Below are 19,522 nucleotides of genomic sequence, written 5' to 3'. Positions count from 1 at the left end.
CGGCATCGCCACACCCACTGGGGGCTATGTGATCGTATCCGAATCTTAGCTTAACCCCTTTGGGCCGGGTTTTCTGGTCGTATTCGAACCGGAAGCCCCTAAGTTCTTCTGCTTTATCACAAGTCTACTCTGATTATGTCAAGATGTGTACGGCCGGGTCTCACTTTGCCGGCTTAACTTTGGTTTACAGTGTTAGTAGAACACCATGGGTGCCATTAAGACAGGTAAATCGGAGTTAAGATACCGAACTTGTTACCCGGGTTATCTAAACCGGAAGTATGCTTACAGGCCGCTAAGTGTGTTATTACGGTTGTGTTAAGGATATAATTGAGGGCCAGTTTTTTTGCATATTCCGGGTTATCTATCCAAAACACCTGATTCTCAGGGCGGTAACCCGCCTCGAGACTTGTGATTTGCCTTTCTATGCAGGATACTTAAAGGCACCTCTTTGAGGTTGAGAAAAACAAAGGGATGATTATGACCCGGAGAAACATCAAGGAGACAACTTCAAACGACCTTGGCATTCAATACGTGCACGATGGCACGGCAGAGATAGAATGTTGCACCTACTCTATTACACAACTCATCAAGTCTAAAAAGGGTGGAGCATTGTTTGGTAAACCGCCAGCCGAGTTACGATGCCCGCTGAGTGGAAGTCTCCGGCTCGTTCCTATCCTCTCCTCCGGCTGATCCCAAGACCTGGAAGGTTGATGACTTCCAGTCGATGCCGCTGAGAGCCTCGAATTGGGCTTCCTCGTCAATTAACCCGGCCGGGTCAATCTCCGGGGCGAAGGTGTGCTGACGAGCCGGCGGGATCAGGTTGAGGGCTTCATAGTGAGGGGTTGGAATCCTCTGATTCCCCGCGTCATAACCCGGCTGGTACTTGGTCAGATCTGTGTCATTCCCGATGAGGGTGGCCACTGGGCGTACAGCCTTCACGCACGCCGCGAAGTCCTTCTGATCGAAAGCTGAGCCGTCTTCCTTCAGGCTTGGATAGCCAAGGGCGATGTCCGCCGGGTCTAACTCCGGCAGGAATGCCTTGGCCCGGCTCAGCGCGGCGATCGCTCCGGCTCTCGCAGAAGCCCGTCGCAGCTCTTGGATCCGCTGAGGCAGAACGGCGAGCCGGCGCAGGACTTCTGCCAGGTGAGTCGGCACCTCGTTGGATAGGGCCACCACAGCTAAGGCACGCTGTGACCCGGTGTAGAGCTGCTCCACCAGGGTATACACGGCCTTTAGCTTGGTGACCACGCTCTGGTTGAGGTTGGCACTTCTGGGACCTGTTTAACAGAATCAGGTAAGTCGGCGACAAGGATGAATCATGAGATATAAACATTCTAACATTGATGAAAGCCGGTGAGGCGACTTACCGAAGATGGCGGCCACCATTTGGGAAACCTGGCGCTTTAGGCCGGAGAGCTCGGCGGTCTTCTCAGAGAGAGCCTTCTCCGCCTGTTCCGCCCGGGTCACCAGTACGGCCTTCTCTTCGGCCCAGGCTTTCCGCTCAGCATCAAATTCTGTCTTCAGCTTCTCTTGAGCGGCGATGCTGGATACAAACTTGGCGTTTGCCTTCCGGGTCTCCATCTCCTGCGTCTTCAGCCGGCTCTTGAGATCCGCAAGGTCCGCCTCTAGCTTCTTGCCAACAGCCTGCATAAATTTCCGGGTTATTAACAGTCATTAGATAAGTCCCAAGAGTTTTCCAAGCAAAGACGCTTAGCACTTGGGGGCTAATGCATATTGAACGTATCTATCTACATACTACCGGCTTAATTGAGTAAGCCGGAACCTAAGTCTACAACATATTCAATCATAAGTCGTCGACTTGGGGGCTAGCATGGCAAAGGTAACTATGCAGTAAGTAAGAAGATAGCAGAAGGATACCTCAGATTTTTGCTGGATCTGGTTTACCATGGCGACCTCGGCGTCCCGGCTCTTGTGTACTTGGCTGATGTAGCCAGAGACGAGCTCTCCAATGCTCAGGTTGGTATAGTTGGAGACGTCCAGATTCGCCCGGTGGGGCTGCAGCAACTCCCCCTTAGCGGAGCACTTGGCCAACACGGTCGGTCTCCCCGGCTCAACAAACTCCGTCCGGGTGATTACCACGTCCGGGTCGCCTGCTGGTGGAGCTGAGCCGGAGGCCTCCGGGTTAACCGAGGCTTCGGTCATTGCCTTGGTGGTTGGGGCAGTGGCTTCAGGGGTCGTGTCCATTGGAGTGGTGGCTTCGGGGGCGGAGGCAGCTGGCGGTTCTTGAGCCGTCACCTTCGGTTCAGGAAAATCCGGCACTCCGGCTGATCTGGTCTTCTTTGCTCTTTTGGTGAGTTTTGCCTGGGCACTGAAAGGACAGAAGTGTTAAGCACACAAAGAGTAAGTATAGACAAATATAATGTAAGATGGTTGTCATTACCCGGGTGCGGTCTTGAAAGTTGGAAGACTCAACTGCATAGAGTCGCCCGAAGAAGGGGAGGTCTCCTGATAATTGGAGTCAGAAGAATTGAGTGGCTGACGGATAACACCCGCCAACGGATGAAAAGGGTACAAGTGAGAAAAAACCTCAGTTCGACGCTTCCTTGTTGCGTCGGGTAACCCGGCGGAGAGGTCGGTGTCCTTGTTGGTCCGGGTGTGACGCCGGCTTTCATGAACCTGTCGCTTCAAAATAAATTGAGGGTCTTGGTAAGCTAAAGGATGTGAAAAGCTTACTTTCCGGGTTACCCTTCGGACTTTCAGCTGTGGCAAGGGCTCCGAGTCGGAGGAAAGTGACATTACCTCTTCAACCACCGGGTTACTGGCGCCGGTGTCATCCTGTCAGTGAGCAAGTGTTGATAAGGCGGACAGCAACAGACAACAGATACAGCAAGAATTTAAAGGCTTAGGGGTTACCTCTGACTCGGAGCTGTCGCTTAATTGCATCAGCTCCGAAGCAGTAGGCCTGCTTCCTTTTTTGCGAGGGGCGGCTTTCTTGGCGGCTTTCTTCGCCTTCCTGGCCTTCTTGGCCGCCTCATGGTCATATTTGACCCGCCAGAACTTATCATCAGCCTGAAAAATACAATGATGAATTCTTAAAACGGTTCAGATGAAGGTTATATGCAGACGAAGATAAAAAGTTAAAGTCAGCGGCTTACCGCTGGGGCTGGATTGGTCTTGCAGAAGGGGGCTAACCCGGTCCTTCCGCAGTCTGCCAGGCTCTCGTTTAAAAGAGCCTTGGTCTCCTCCTCTGCAACGTCTTCTGGAAGATCATTGCGGCTGTGCCTCTGAGGGTCATCCTTTCGTCCTGTGTACTCACACATTAAGCCGGGGCGGCGGCTCAATGGGATCACCCGCCATGAGATCCAGACCCGGACCAGGTCGATTCCGTTCAGACCGTTGCCCAGGAGAGCCTTGATTTTGTTGATAGTGGGAAGCAGAGGCTGGCGCTCCGCTTGAGTCAGCTTGTCCGACAGTGGGTGAGTCGGCTCCAGACGTGTTGGGCGAAAGCCGGGCAGCGGGCTTTCATCAGCCGGGGATGTATCTTGGCAGTAGAACCAAGTCATGTTCCAGTCCTTGGGTGGCTCGGTGGCTCTGCGTAAGGGAAAAGACAGTCCCTACGCCGCTGGATGGAGATGCCACCTAACTCCAGACTTGGCCCATTGGCGCACTCATTCTGGCGGTTTAAGTAAAAAAGCTCTCTGAAGAGCAGCAGACTAGGTTCTTCTCCAAGGTAAACCTCGCAGAAGACTTGAAAATTGCAGATGTTGGATACTGAGTTGGGTCCTATATCTTGAGGCCGCAAGTCGAAGAAGTTGAGCACGTCCCTAAAAAACTTTGAGCCGGGCGGTGCGAAGCCCCGGCTCATATGATCCGCGAAAATCACTACCTCCCCGTCCTTTGGCTGTGGTCTCTCTTCTGACGGGTCAGGGGCACGGTAGGACATGACTTCCTTCTTAGGCAGATATCCGGACTTAACAAAATTGGCTAGGGTCTCGTTGGTGACGTTGGACCTCATCCAGTTGCAAGTGATGGGAGCCTTAGGAGGCATGGTGAAAGTTGGCAGTCTATGACAAAAAGGAAAATGTCCGGGTTAATTATAAGCCGGAGATCTACAGTTCAAGACTAAGGTGGCGGCTTATGAAGGGGCCTAATGATATATAGTCAGGTACAGTGGGTTATTTAAGCCGCAGGGGCATTCAGAATAAGTTGGTTATCTACGGCCTTACCACAGTTAAACCGGAGGATTCTACGAAGCATGGTTTTCTTTAAGCTAGAGGATTCTACGGCGCGTGGTTTCTTTAAAACCGGAATTGTAAGCCGCCAAGATTCAATGGTTGCAGTTTTTACTAAGTGTGGTAAAACAGGTTTCACATATTGCAGTAACTTTTTTGGATCAAAATGGTCGGGTGAAATGAAAATTTTCTAGACCTAGAAACAGACGAGCGGATATTCTTGAGCTCGAACGAAGCTTTTATGCAGTAAAAAGAGATCTACGGGCATTTGAAATGAGTCCTAAACAACTGCCGCACTAGTTCTATACAAGGCTAAAGATCAAACAAGGGCAGCAACTATGAGAACTACCGAAGCTTGAGGACAATGGCGAAGAACACGGACGAACTATTTGAACCCTACCGCAGATCTGTTCTAGCAGGGCAGAAGAGACTCACCGGAGCTGGAGAAGAGCGGAGGTTGCCGCCGTTTGTCTGGTCCGAGTCAGGGTGATGCAGCGGCCAAGTTGACGGAGACCAGGGGCGCGACGGCGGCGGCAGTAGCCGAGCTCGGGCAGAGGAGCAATGGCACGAGGAAGAAGATGGAGAGGAAGTGGCTGAGAGCCCGTCGGGCCGGCCTATTTATAAGGCAAGGTCATAAGTGGGCGCGAGATTCAAGGAGACCACGACGTGGTTATCTCCCCCCCACGACGCCTCGATTTTCGGAATAACAGTAAAAGCAAAGATCCGTTGCGGATCTGGTGGAGTAAAAAACGGGCTTAATGGAAGATGACGTCACGGCGGATTATCCGGAGTCCAGAGGATGACGTCACGCCGGGTTATGGCCTTCACATGAATGGTAAGCCGGAGATTTTTTTTCTGTCGGCAGAGTTGAAGATTGACATGAGCCGGCTCAAATCAATCTGGGGCCTAATGTTGAGGATATAGACCTTAGAATCACCCGCCAGGAGGGGCCGGGTTACTCATATGGTCATTGCCAGAAGCCCGGAGCCAAGCTTGAAGACGATGGGCCAGAGATGGGCTTAAGACCCGGATATGGCTTAAGGCCCGTAGTTACAATCATTATTATGGTAGAACTTGTAGTGTAAGGCAAGTATGATTGAGAGTCCGAGCCGGACACTCTTATGAGCCGGCCGGGACTCTAAGGGCTGCTGGGCGTCAGCCTCCCTATATAAAGGGACGACCCGGCAGCGGTTTAGGGACGACAACAATCTCATCGAGAGCCGGGCATAGCAGTTTAGCTCCCTGGTGATCGTAACCCTAATCAATACCACCTCAAACTGGACGTAGGCTTTTACCTTCACCGTAAGGGGCCGAACCAGTATAAACCCTCGTGTTCCTTGTCCCGCATTAACCCCTTCAAGCTTCCTAGTCGCGATGGCTCCACGACTAAGTCCTAGCTCGAGGACATCTGCCGTGACAATTCCGCGACAGATTTGTCACTCCGAGTATCGGAGAGGTATCTCTGGGCCCTCTAGGTAATGCATATCACTATATGCCTTGCAAGCAATGTGACTAATGAGTTAGTTACGGGACGATGCATTACGGAACAAGTAAAGAGACATGCCGGAAACGAGATTGAACTAGGTATGAAGATACCGACGATCGAATCTCGGGCAAGTAACATACCGATGACAAAGGGAATGACATATGTTGTCATTGCGGTTTGACCGATAAAGATCTTCGTAAAATATGTAGGAACCAATATGAGCATCCAGGTTCCGCTATTGGTTATTGACCGGAGATGTGTCTCGGTCATGTCTACATAGTTCTCGAACCCATAGGGTCCGCACGCTTAACGTTCGATGACGATTTGTATTATGAGTTATGTGTTTTGGTGAGGGAAGATTGTTCGGAGTCCCGGATGAGATCACAGACATGACGAGGAGTCTCGAAATGGTCGAGAGGTAAAGATTGATATATTGGACGATGATATTCGGACACCGGAATGATTTCGGAATGGTTCAGGTATATTTCGGAGTACCAAGGGGTTACCGGAACCCCCCGGGAAAGTATTGGGCCTACATGGGCCTTAGGGGAGAGAGAGGGGAGCCCGCAAGGGGTGGCGCGCGCCCCCCTCCAAGGGAGTCCGAATTGGACAAGGAGGAGGGGGTGTGGCCCCCTCTCCCTCTTCCTCTCCTTCCTTTTCCCCCTCTGATGAGAAAGGAAAGGGGGGGGGGCGAATCCTACTATGAGTGGAGTCCTAGTAGGACTCCCCCCATGGCGCGCCCCCTTGGTGGTCGGCCTCCTCCTCCCCTCCTTTATATACGGGGGCAGGAGGGGCACCCCAAAACACAACAGTTGTTCTCTTAGCCGTGTGCAGTGCCCCCCTCCACAGTTTACTCCTCCGGTCATAGCGTCGTAGTGCTTAGGCGAAGCCCTGCGGGGACTACATCACCATCACCGTCACCATGCCGTCGTGCTGACGAAACTCTCCCTCGACCCTCTGCTGGATCAAGAGTTCGAGGGACGTCATCAAGCTGAACGTGTGCTGAACTCGGAGGTGTCGTACATTCGGTACTAGATCGGTTGGATCGTGAAGACGTTCGACAACATCAACCGCGTTAACCTAATGCTTCCGCTTTCGGTCTACGAGGGTACGTGGACACACTCTCCCAGTCTCGTTGCTATGCATCTCCTAGATAGATTTTGCGTGATCGTATGATTTTTTTTTTGAAATTACATGCTACGTTCCCCAATAGTATCACCGTCCTCAAGCATATCGAGGCCGGTAACACGCCGCGGCTGGAGTACCCATCGCCACCCTCCTTCTCCCGTCGCCACGTCAGCTCATGGACGCCGAGGCGCATGGATACGGTGTCCTCCTCCTCATCGGGCTCTCGCTCCTCCGGGTCGCCAGCGCTCCTCCCTGTCAAGCCGGAGCCACAGGAGACGCCGCTCGGGCGGTGCACGCATGGCAGCGCCCTTGTCATCAACGAGGGCGGCTACCCTTCTCCGTCGGCCTCCTCCTCCCGCCTTGTCAGGCCGAAGACCGAGCCGGGGCGCTCCTTCCCGTGAATAAGGAGCATGAGGCCATGGCCGCCGACGAGGAGACCGACCTAAATTGGGCGCGGGAGGACTACGTCCGGCAGGAGATGGAGCGCCAGTGTCGCACCCTCGAGGAGCCGCCCGGCGCCGCGACCGCGACGAGGACGACGTCCTCATCCTCGACGACAACAACGAGGAGGCGCCCAGGCTGTCCAACCCCGTCCGCCACGGTGACCCAGGGCAGGGGTACAACAGGGACGATGGCAATGACGACGACGACGGCGACTACACCAACTTCTACAGGCTCCTTGGCATGTAGAAGGCGGCGGCGGCGTGCAGGACGGTGGAGGCGGTGTACTACTACTACTACTACTACTACTAGTAGTAGTAGTAGTTTTAATTTGTTTTTTAATTTATGTTTTCGGTTTGTATAAATTTCAATGAAACCGTCAGGATTTCCTCCGAATTTGTGTCTCTTTGGCCGTATTTGGTTTTCGAAAAGCGGTGTCTAGGGCGGCCTTGGGTCGGCGACTGGGAACCATAGCCCCCCCTCCCACACACATACACACCGATTTTTTTCGCCGGCTCACCCCAAGCAGCGCTATTTCAAGCCCCTGGGGGCCAAACGAGTGGAGATGCTCTAAAGGGCTTGTAGATGGAATCTACACGGGGGTCACACATTTATCAAACTTCCGTATGGGGGATATAGATTTTTAATTAAGTCACTTTTTCATACACCCTACATGTTAATCTAGCAACTCGAATAATCATACTTAATGATGTACATAGTTAGCTACGATTTGTTTCGAAACCCAAGAAACCACGTATAATAAATTTAAACAGATTAGAGGTGTTTAACTTGGTTTTATAGGATGTGCATGTGATGTGGTATAGCCATCGTCATATTCGTGAGAATATGTATGAGATGTCCATATGTTACAATTATTAACACGGCCATGTGTCATGGTACGGTATGATAGCTGGAGCCATATGATTGCCACTTTTATGACCCGCAGGTCAACTTTTATGTAATGCATTTTGATTAGCTATCTCGATAGCGATGATATTTAGTGCATACATATGGCGGTGAGAAGTTTTGCAAAGGCGGACCCCGACGCAAAAGCCGTATGCGAAGATGGAGGAGAAAAACTGAAAGAACGGCCAATGGTAGAAAAGTTATGCCACGACGAACATTTTTTGCCACCACAACAATAGTATTTTGCAGAAATCTGCTTTTGCTGAAACTGCTGCCACGACAACATTTTTGGCTAAACCTGCGCGAAGATGATGCAATCTTCTCCGACTGAAGGGTCTATGCCATATCCCACTTTTACGAACTATCTAAAATGTTTATTCCTTTTATTTACACCCTTTTTATTGCAAGGTAGTCATGATTAATGCCCGTGGACATGTCAGGATGTGTCCGCGGACAAGGATAAGTGCAGACACCATCCAACCACACGCACCAAACTTTAACGAATATATCTAGATCAATAGCAATTCAATCATACATTTACTCCACGAAAGATGTTTAACAATCTGAAAGATGTCCAACAAGTTTTTAAATTCATCGATCCCAAAAGTAGTCCTCATCTTAAGTTTTCTTGCCTCGAACTTGATGACCTTCTTCATTTTTTTAGAAAATGAGGATGACCCCGCCCTCTGCATGTGGGCGATGCATACAACCACTTTATTAATTATTTTTACAAGACCTTATAAAGGCAAACAACAACAAGACTAAAGCCACCATCTAAGCAACAACTGTTGCTACACCTATCCAATTGATGAAGGGGCGCAGATAGTCTAGGCCTAATACCAAACAGACATCGCAGCCAAACCTAACTTCTAAGACCTGAGGTCCCAACTAGGACGCCTGGATGGTATGGGGCACCTACTAGTCCGGCGCACTCCTCAACCAGGACACCTGTCGGGTATGAGGCCACTGCAACCACCTGCCACCAATCCATCTTCAGAGCTGTACTGTTGCATGTACCGTGCCAGGTCTCTCTGCCATCGACGCCACCACGACGCCCGACAGCGTCGTCCTCCTGCGCGAGTCCATCCTCCCACAGCGAACTCCGAATCTGCACTGCGCCACGCTGTCAAAATCCGTCGCCATCAGTGTGTAGGATGAATCACCGCTCCACCAAAGAATCCGTCCTCTGGTCCCTCGATCACGTGTGTACCTCCAAGAATGGCGCCCCCAAGGGAGGAACGACACCAGAGCGCCGCCGTCATCCGATCATCCGATCTAGGTTTTCCCCCGGAGGTAGCAGAGAGTGGTCTTGAACTTCTCCACGGCGATGCCTTCAAGAAGGGAACGACGCAGATAGCGCCGCCACCGCCGGCCTTAGCAGACGCCGAAGGCAAGTTTTCACCCAGATCAGTTCGAAGGGATCCAACTCTCGTGCACGGGCCGCCGTCACCACCAGCACCACCAGGCAGAACCCTGGAGCACCGGCGGATCAATGAGCTGCCGGCACCACAGCATCCAGATCGCCGGCCACGCCGGGCCGCCGCCATCCCCCGCATCGTCCGGGTTAGAGACGGAGCCGCCGACCGCGCACAAGGACCGCCGCCGCCTGCACACGCCGGAGCGCCGCCGAGAGCCCAGCGCCCGCCCCCGCTTGCCGAGGGCCGCCGCCGCGCGCCCCGAGCGGACTCCCACACACACCAGGGGAAACCGCGAGCGTGAGCCCTATCGTCGCCCTCAAGTCCGCGCCGGCGCGCCCCGCCTCCAGCGCACCGCCAACAACCGCCGCGATCCGCCCGCGTCTGATCCAGCGAGTCGTGGGAGAAGAGATCCCGCTGCCGCCGCCGACGCCGACCGGGCTTTGCCCGGCGGCGCACCCCGGCGGCGGCAAGGAGGAGAGGTCTGGGGAGGGACGAGGACGCGGCAGCGCTAGGGCTCCCCTCGGTCGCCGCGCAGGGGCGACACGGGAGGAGTCACCTCCAGCAGGTAAGCTTCCATGCCCTGATTGATCCAATTGCCATGTCTAGTAAGCTTCATCCAGTAATGCATCATTATGAAGGGCTTCTGGACTACACAATGACATGATCAAAAAGTTGTAACATTGAGCAAATCAATGAAATATGTTTGTGTCCGATTTGCAAGAATATGAATGCGTGAACGCGTCCGCGAACAAATAGGGGTCCAAGTTGGATGGCAAACTGCATCCGAACAGCTCGATCCGGACGTTTGCATGCTATTTGAGAGTCCGCGTTGGAGATGCCCTGAGGAACAAAAGCCATTGAATGAGTTTCATTTAACCTCCTCACGTATCACTGGTTGATGGAGGGGGAAATCTACAACGAGTTTGTGAGCAAGATGGTCGTGGCGCCTATGGTCTCTAAGGACCCGAACTTCGTTGACCAGCAGAGGGCGCTCTACGAGCCTGTGCACAGCACTCGCGTCAGCTACAACACGATCACGATAGAGACAGGTGCGGAGGTAATGCAGATGGTCGCGGACGAGAACATGGTTGCCTACATCGGTAGCTCCACGTTGTTCGCGGGGCCCACGTTATTGGTGTCGGGCCGCAACAACCACGAGGCCAACCCGTCCACGTCGATCGTGGATCTCACCTCGATCAACAGTAGGATATGGAAGACAGACGGGGGCCACCAGACGTAGAGAAGAACAGTAAGTGCAACACGGATGCCTCCACGGTTGGCGAAGATTCAGACTAGGTTAACTTTTGTTATGTAAATAAACTGTTGTGCCCGATTTTGTTTAATGAAATATGTCAAAAATGTGATGAAATTTTTTTTGAAAGAAAAAAGTCATGAATTTGATCTGATTTAAATGACAATCATCCAGTTTGTATAAAATTTGTCTGGTTTGTTCATATTCATTTGAAATATGTCGGAATGATTGATAAATAATAAGGTTTGATGGTTGGCTCGGTGCTATATCAATGTCCACAAACGCACCCAAACTAAACACACCCGCGTCTACACATGGGCATATGTCGGGCCGGGCCTAGAAAAGCCCGGTGCTGAAAACCCAGGCGTGAGCCCGGCCCGGCCATCGGGCCTAATAAATCAGGCCCAAGCCCGACACGCTCGATCTGCCCGGCCCGCCTACGGTTAAAATCTGTTTTTTACAAGCCTGGCCCGGTCTGCCTATCAGGCTCAATTTCCAAGCCCGAGCCCGGCTCGATGACACAGCCAGGCCCGGCCCGGCCCAGGATTTTTGTGCCGGGCCGCCCATGGCCAGGTACCGCGTCCCCGGCCTCTCCCCTGCGCGGCCACCACCATCAGCCGCTGAGCTGCTGGCCTGGATGTCTGCCTCGCTTCCCCGCCACCCGCTTTCCAAGCCAAGGTCGGACCGCTCCTCGGACATCGCGCCCGCCCTTTTCGCTTAAACCCAAAGCCATCGCCAACCCAGAGCAGCAGCAACTGAACTAAACACACCACAGTGCCCGCCGCGGCCCTATCCTAGATCCTACCTGCCCGTACGTTTCTTGTTCCACGGCCGAATATCGCAGGTCGTACGTACACTCACTCGCCATGGTGGCCGGGCGTGTCAAGGCGGCCATGGGCTTCCACAGCAGCCCCAGGGCGCCCAAATCGCCGGCGCCGGCGGCGACGGCCCCAGCCGAGGGGTATGCATACACGCCGGCCCGGGGTCCCTCGTCGTCAACGTCATCGCCCGCCCCGTGCGGCTCGGCCTCCAAGGCGTCGGCGTTCGCGCGGTCCTTGGGCGCTTACTTCCCGCGCTCGTCGGCGCAGGTGCAGCCCGCGCGCGCGCCGCCGGAAGTCGCTGGGCTGCTGCGCGCCATCGAGCAGCTCCAGGAGAGGGAGTCGCGGCTCCGCGTCGAGTTGCTTGAGCAGAAGATACTCAGGGAGACCGTTGCTATCGTCCCTTTCTTAGAGGCCGAGCTCGCGGCGAAGAGCAGCGAGGTCGAGAGGTACAAGGAGTCCGCCGCGCGGCTCGAGTCCGAGAACATGCGGCTGTGCGCTGAGCTCGACGCTGCGGCGCTGGAGGTTACGAGCAGAAAGCAGAGGATTGTTCAAATGGAGAAGGAAATGGCAGAGCTGAGGAAGCAGCACGACGCTGATGACTGCTGCTCGTCGTCATCCTCGTCCAAGCCCTACTTGGCCGTCTCGTTGCACGCTTCACCACCGAGCTCTTCGTCATCCTCGTCCACGTCGACTTCACCGACGGATTCAGGCTCGTCGTCAGACACGGCGGCCATTCCAAGAACCCGCGTGCCAGAGCTGTCGAAGCTGCCGCCGATACCTCCGCCACCGCCACCGCCACCGCGGCCTCAGCTGACGCCGGCACCCAGCCTGAGCATCAGCTCCGGCTCAATGGGAGTGTGCGGAAGCGTAGGCGCGCCACCTCCTCCGCCCCCGCCCCCGCCGTCCAAGAGGACATGTTCGCCGGTGAGATCGGGTTCGTGCGTGAGGCGCGTGCCTGAGGTGGTGGAGTTCTACCACTCACTGATGCGGAGGGAGTCCAAGAGGGACGGAGGGAGCGGTGCCGACGCAGCGAGCGGTGGCGGCGCGGCGGCGACCAGGGACATGATTGGCGAAATCGAGAACCGGTCGGCACACCTCCTCGCGGTACGTAATACCACCAAGTATACCGAGATTGACATTTTTCTTAAGCTGGTATCATTGGAGGGAACGTTCTATTAACCTGTGGTAACTTCTACGAACCTTTTTTTTGACATCACAACTTGCTGACTGAACTATTCATATTGGAGCTGCTGCTGAACAATCGCACGATGTTTCGGTAGAAAGTTGCGTACGTGCATTAATGCATTTTTTAAGGGAGCGTACATAAGCAGTACTGGTTTCGTCTTTTCGGTTGGTATAGCAAAGGGTACAAGTGATTTTCGGTTGGTATAGTAAAGACTGCTTTGGACATGGACGTTAATTCTTGGTGAAAACTGCTAAGTGCTACTGTGCCACACTGCAACCGCAGCATGTACGAGTACTTCAGAAAAGCGAAAAATTCGGGGTTTTTGCGTTTTCGAATTATGGATTCCACCCATTCCTTATTACAAAACGCCAGGCATTATAAAACTGCTTGGAACGCAGTGATTTCGTAAAGTTTTTTAACACGGGGGGCGTGTGTTACAGTCGGTTGATGGCAGGAGTACACAACTTCAATTGGTGTGTACCGTGACTACTCCTAGAGAAGACAGAAGCAGAAACAGCTGCACGGAATCCGAAGTGGGCATGGCTCGATGGGATCGAAATGCACTGCATTTATAATTGCGGTGGATGCATGTGCGAATTACGGGCTCTGGTAGTTAATCCGAGATCGAATTACTGCATTAGTGAGCCTGTGCCCGATGTCGATCGCCCGGACGTTGGTTAGCCGTTGGAGTTATTTACACTTGGAAATGGGACAGGGTTACTGTACATCGCTCGAATTGACAGAGAAAGTGCGTGTTATGTTGTGGGGTGCAGATCAGATCGGACGTGGAGACGCAGGGCGACTTCATCCGGCTCCTGATCAAGGAGGTGGAGGGCGCGGCGTTCGTCAACATCGAGGCCGTGGTCAGCTTCGTCAAGTGGCTCGACAACGAGCTATCCCGCCTGGTGCGGCAGCAATTCATTCACTTGAGGTGCTTGTTCGGTGGTCACCGGTGACGGCGGTTGGTAATTGGGTGGGTGGCCATGGTTGCATTGCAGGTGGACGAGCGCGCGGTGCTGAAGCACTTCGAGTGGCCGGAGCAGAAGGCAGACGCGCTCCGGGAGGCGGCGTTCGGCTACTGTGACCTGAAGAAGCTGGAGGGCGAGGCGTCGTCGTTCCGCGACGACCCCCGCCAGCCCTGCGCCGCCGCGCTCAAGAAGATGCAGGCCCTCTTTGAGAAGTAAGCGTCAAATTCACTCTGCTGTTTCAGTACGGCGTTTTGTCATGTGGCAACGAACCAACAAGGGTGCGGCGTGCGTGCAGGCTGGAGCACGGCGTGTACAACCTCGCCCGCGTCCGCGACGGCGCCACCAGCAGGTACGGCCGGTTCCAGATCCCGTCGGAGTGGATGCAGGACGCCGGGATCGTCAGCCAGGTAACGTAATAGTAACTAGTAATTTGATCTTGGTACTCGTTTGAGTAGTGATAGGACAGCAACCGTCTTGAGTTTGCGGTGCGCGCACTAGCATTTGCAGAGTTGCGAGTAGCTGAAGAAACGCACCCACATCACACGTGATGCGACGCGTACGCGACCTTCTCGATCTGTTCACGGGCAGAGAGCGTGCGTAACGTACGTAGGTGGGTGCGCGGCGTAGGCAACGACATGTACCCGGGGCCAGCCGGGAGGATCGATATGCGTGGCATTTTCTTGTCTTGTGCTGTGGGGGTGCACGTGAGTGTGGGACGGACGCGATCTCGTGACCATGCTCGCTAATTCGTTCGCTCCTGTCTCTAGAGCTAGACAACAAGCCCATGACACCTCGGGAGCCGTGTCGTTCTGCGGAGCATAGGTACGCATTGCCGGGCGGCCATCGATCCGTATGCGTGCGTGGTCCCGATCGAATGCCGCAACTAGTTCGGGCTGAAACGTTCTCGGCCATTCTCAAGATCAGTACAGTCAGATCGGGGGTCCGATCACGTTTTGTTTTGTTTTGCTGCTGTCTTCTTCGGCTCCACGAGCCCCTCCGGGAAATTAGCTGCAAACCCCAGGAAACCCGTGTCCGAGCCCCAATTCATTGGATAATGTCCGATCTACAGCTACTCTCAGCATTGCACATGGGATTAATTCCCGATGGAGTGGAGGTTACTGTTTGGGAATTTTTACGGTACAATATTGGGCCAGCCCATTAAGCACGTCGACCGGCTCGCTATCTCGGCTTGAACATCGACCTACAAATTCTTATTCATGATTTTTTTTAAAGTTCATGAATTTTAAATTATCCATGAATTTAAAAACATTTAATTATTCTTTGAATAACTAATTTAAAGGTGTTCTTGAATTTAAAAAAGTTCATGAGTTTTAAACAAAACATGGCAAATTCAAAAAATATTCATGAATTTTAATAATTTTTGCGATCTTGTAAATAAATCCAGAAATTTGAAAAGTTACCAAATTATTTGTTAATTTTAAAAAGCGCATGGATTTAGAAAAGATTGCAAATTTAAAAATTAAGCAATAAAAATAAAATAAAAATGCAGAAACGAGTGAAAACCGATAGAAACCATACAAGAACCATTTTATGCAGAAACTAGAAGAACCTAACCCAGAAAAACCGAGTGTACCTTGTTCCCAAAACCGGTGCTGGGAATAGAAACGTTTTGTACCGGCTTAGTTCCCTAACATGGGAGAGGAACCTGCGCGCCAGTTACCGGTTACAAAGGAACTAGCGCCTTCAACTAAAAAAAGGGAACTAGCGCCTTCAGCGATGAATATGGAAAATGTGCCACCTCATTGCTCGGCATTGAGAGCTTCCCATTGGTCGTGGGCCACCACTACATAGACGACGACATCAACCACCGACGACATTGTTAGGGCATATAGTACTACGCAGGCGCTAAGTCAGGGGCGCTAGGAATTAAATCCTGGCTATTGTGCCAGTTTTCATGTTATTCCTGATGCTTTTTTTAGCATCGACGCCCACCTCGAAATCCGTCGCTTAAAAGTCATGTACAAAATTCATCCCCTAGCGCCTACTCCTAGCACCCAGGCGCTTGAGAAAAAAATTCAGGACGCCTATACAATCGCCGCTGATTGAAGATGGTCTTAGGGCATCTTCAATGACGACCCGCAAATTTTCTCCCACATACGTTCACGGAGAGAGGGGGCAGTCCGCGGATACGGATGTGGGAGAGGTCGCTATCCAACGCTATCCGTATATGTCCGCCTCTATTAACTCCAAGCACCACGGCGGAAACTGCCAAATAATCCTACTAGTCCAATGTTTTGAACTAGCTTCCGCCAAATGAGCATATGAAGAAAAAAAAGAAAAAAAAATTATAAAACAAAGTGATTGGTGGCTTCCGCCAAACACCAAGCATGCTATCCGTCAAATGCTAAAGCATGCTAATCCTACCATCAAACTGCATCAGCGGACTTCCGCCATGCGCACAGAGAGGACAGGGATACGTGGTGCCATTTCGTTGGTCAGACGGATATCCGGACACCCGCAAAACTCTCGCACGTTGTCTCCATTTTGTGGGAAAAAGTGCGTCTGAACCACGCGACGGACTGATACATGACCGTATTGGATGACTTTCGCGGTTCGGGCGGTTTGCAGGTCGGGGTTGGAGATGCCCTTAGTGTCTAGGATTAAGGACGGATCGATTCTTTGGGCCTTGGCCGGTGCACACCATTTGAGTATTATAATGCTGTGAGAGTGAGCATTTCGTTGGCCCTGTCATGTAGGTTTATGTCTGAACTATTCTTAATCGATGAAAATGACAATCTTTTTGCCTTGTTCCAAAAATAATACTCCCTGAGTTTCATAATGTAGTGTATATACATTTTTTGAAAAATCAAACTTTGTAAATTTTGATTAAATTTATAGAGAAAAGTATTTATATCTACAATATCAAATATATAAAATATGGAACTACATCTTATGAAGATTCTAATGAGATATATTTGGCATTCTAGATGTAAATGTTCTTCTCCACGAACTTGATTAAAGTTTGTGAGGTTTGACTTCCCAAAAAAAAAATATGCACTACATTGTTGAATGGAAAGAGGATATAATTGGATGGCCTCCAATGAATGATTTGATTTACAGATCAAATTCCAATCCGTGAAGTTAGCCAGGAAGTACTTGGAACGAGTTTCCTCTGAGCTTGAAGCCATCAAAGTCGGCCCAGACGAAGAGGAGTTGATGCTTCAAGGAGTACGATTCGCCTTCAGAGTACACCAGGTAGGGGTATATATATATATACTCCCTCCGTTCCTAAATAATTATCTTTCTAGAGATTTCAACAAGTGACTACATACGGAGCAAAATGAGTGAATCTACACTCTAAAACATGTTTACATACATCCGTATGTTGTAGTCCATTTGAAATGGCTAGAAAGACAATTATTTGGGAACGGAGGGAGTAGTACTCTCTCCGTAAAAATATACGAGCATTTAGATAATTAAAGTAGTAATCTAAACTCTCTTATACGTATTTCTTTACAGAGAGTAGTAATTATTGGCAGAAAAATACGGAATTGTTATCAATTGTGACCAACTTAAAGGAATACGTGTTCGTTGTTTCGTACAGTTTGCAAGCGGTTTCGACGCCGACACCATGCGCGCCTTCCAAGAGCTCAAGGAGAAGGCCTCCCTGTGCCGATTTCAGCGGCAAAAACAGAGTAGACACATGCGGCAGCAAAGGCTCGTTGGGACCTGAGCATCTCCGTATGCCATGGTGTGCCACACACCATCTCGTGGTTGCTGTTAAGGTTGTTGTTCGTGTTGACAGATGCTGTATATTTCTTGCCCCCAAACAATTCTGTTTGTTCTTTCCCAGTAGAAATCTGTGTACACCGTTTCTTATTACGCTCCCCTGATGTTCCCTTTAGGGTTACAAGCAATTTGATTATAGTGTCACGTGATGTGAAAATTTAGCTGTTTGTGTGTGCCAAACTGGTGATGGATTATTTCTACCGCGTGGGATTTTATTTTGCTCAAACAAGGCAAAGGATTGCAGACGTACACCATGCCCTCGAGGCTCGAGCGGTGTCCGCATGCACTGCGCCTATGGCAAGCAATGAGAGAGGATTGGGACCTCCCTGATGCTGATGATGGTCTGAAGGATGCAGGGTCAGAAACTCTGAATGGATGCTCTAGACAGATTAACCCCAACCAACGTATGATGGTCCTCGTGATCATGTGAAGAGCGTGGCATGTTCGAGATTACCCTCCAGATGTCAGTCCCCGGTTGAACGAAATATTCCAAAACAATGCAATTATAGCACAGAAAAATAAACTTAATTATAAACATAAAAATATAATAATACATTTCTTATTATCTTTGGTGCACATTTCCGACAATCATCACCCCTTGTTGCTATGATTGCGTAAGGGCATCGTCGGCACACAACCATGGAAGGTCATCTTCGACCCTTTGGTATCTAAGAGCATCCCTAGTATCTTGTCGAAGTTCCGCTTGGGGTTTCCCATATATTCTAGTGAACTTGAAGGATCTCCGGATGATGATTTGTGGCTCTCGGATGCCACACATCCCTATATGAAAATAACATTAAAAAACATATTAGGAAAATTTAAAAAGTTCCAAAATTCTGGGATATGAAACTTGGGTGCCTGTTGTACACACGTATCCAGTTTCATGGGGAATGGGTGCCCGTGGTAATGCCAGTAAAAAAGAAAAAAATCATATGTGTAAAAAAATGAATGTAACGTATCTCGGACCGTAATTCCTACGCCGGAATACCACGGGCACCCATTCCCCACGAAAATGAACACGGGTGTACAACGGTCACTCAGGTTTATATCCCAAAATTTCACATTTTTTTGAAATTTCCTGATATTTTTAATGCTATTTTCATATAGGGATGTGTGGCACCCGAGAGCTGCAATGCATTTTCCAAGGATCTCCCCCCATCGTAACCATTGTATCTATATAGTATTAGAACCACCGTCTTACCGTCTCTGACACATCATCTGTCCACCACAAAGCCAAACCTCCACTTCTCACATCACAACTATCAACCACCCCTTGCCTAAAACCAAGACTCCGCTTCAGTAGGTTCCGATTCTTCTTTGTCTTCAAAAGAAAGACCACCTCTAGGTTGTAGAGCCTTATCAGGTCTCGTAATTCGCCAACTTTCGGGTCCAACCACAACCCCTAACAGTTCCAGACAGCTGGTAAGTAATGCAGGAGTGTACCTACCTTAAAGAATATACTGAACACATATTGCAACAACTCAAGACAGCTGGTAAGTAATGCCAAATCAAGTTTTTTCCAGCCGTAATACTCCGGTTGTTGTGCGAGAGGAGGTATGCAGAGAATTAGATATTGTTACAGAAGCACTCTCACACACTTATTTGGGGCTGCCCACAATGGTGGGTGTTGACATAAGTGATTGTTTCCAGCATCTTGTAGACTGTGTCTGCCAACGTCTCAAGGGACGGAAGGAGAAAATTTTGTCTATGCAAGGGAAGGAGATTTTACATAAATCAATTGCACATGCTATTCCTTCCTACGCTATGTCAGTTTTCAAATTACCGAAGGGAATTCGCAAAGCCATTACAGATGAAATATCAGGGTTTTGGTGGGGAGATAGTGAGGAGAAGAAGAAGATGCACTGGTTTGCTTGGTGGAAAATGTGTGTATCAAAGAGGAAAGGGGTTGGAGTTTAGAGACCTGCATAGTTTCAATCTTGCTATGTTAGCAAAACAATGTTGGCGACTACTCC

At 50.9% G+C, this 19,522-nt stretch overlaps 1 protein-coding gene across 1 annotated transcript; it reads left to right on the top strand.

Moving 5' to 3' along the window:
- Nucleotides 1–11,475: 11,475 nt before the first annotated feature.
- LOC123078676 (protein CHUP1, chloroplastic) lies at nucleotides 11,476–17,729 on the top strand. The gene is made up of 6 exons (XM_044501262.1): nucleotides 11,476–12,749; nucleotides 13,605–13,736; nucleotides 13,830–14,011; nucleotides 14,095–14,206; nucleotides 16,881–17,015; nucleotides 17,365–17,729. The coding sequence occupies exons 1-6, from the start codon at nucleotides 11,691–11,693 to the stop codon at nucleotides 17,491–17,493; spliced, it is 1,749 nt and encodes a 582-aa protein (XP_044357197.1). The 5' UTR covers nucleotides 11,476–11,690; the 3' UTR covers nucleotides 17,494–17,729.
- Nucleotides 17,730–19,522: the final 1,793 nt, after the last annotated feature.

This window comes from Triticum aestivum, chromosome 3D (genome assembly GCF_018294505.1).
Source record: "Triticum aestivum cultivar Chinese Spring chromosome 3D, IWGSC CS RefSeq v2.1, whole genome shotgun sequence".
NCBI classification, from domain to species: domain Eukaryota; kingdom Viridiplantae; phylum Streptophyta; class Magnoliopsida; order Poales; family Poaceae; genus Triticum; species Triticum aestivum.
This window is presented reverse-complemented; position numbering and strand designations above follow the sequence as displayed.

Excerpts from the sequence above, each read along its gene's own strand:
- LOC123078676 (XM_044501262.1), top strand. The coding sequence starts at position 11,691 with ATGGTGGCCGGGCGTGTCAAGGCGGCCATGGGCTTCCACAGCAGCCCC. Across the intron at positions 13,737-13,829 it reads ACAACGAGCTATCCCGCCTG|GTGGACGAGCGCGCGGTGCT; the intron begins GTGCGGCAGCAA and ends GTTGCATTGCAG. Across the intron at positions 14,012-14,094 it reads ATGCAGGCCCTCTTTGAGAA|GCTGGAGCACGGCGTGTACA; the intron begins GTAAGCGTCAAA and ends GCGTGCGTGCAG.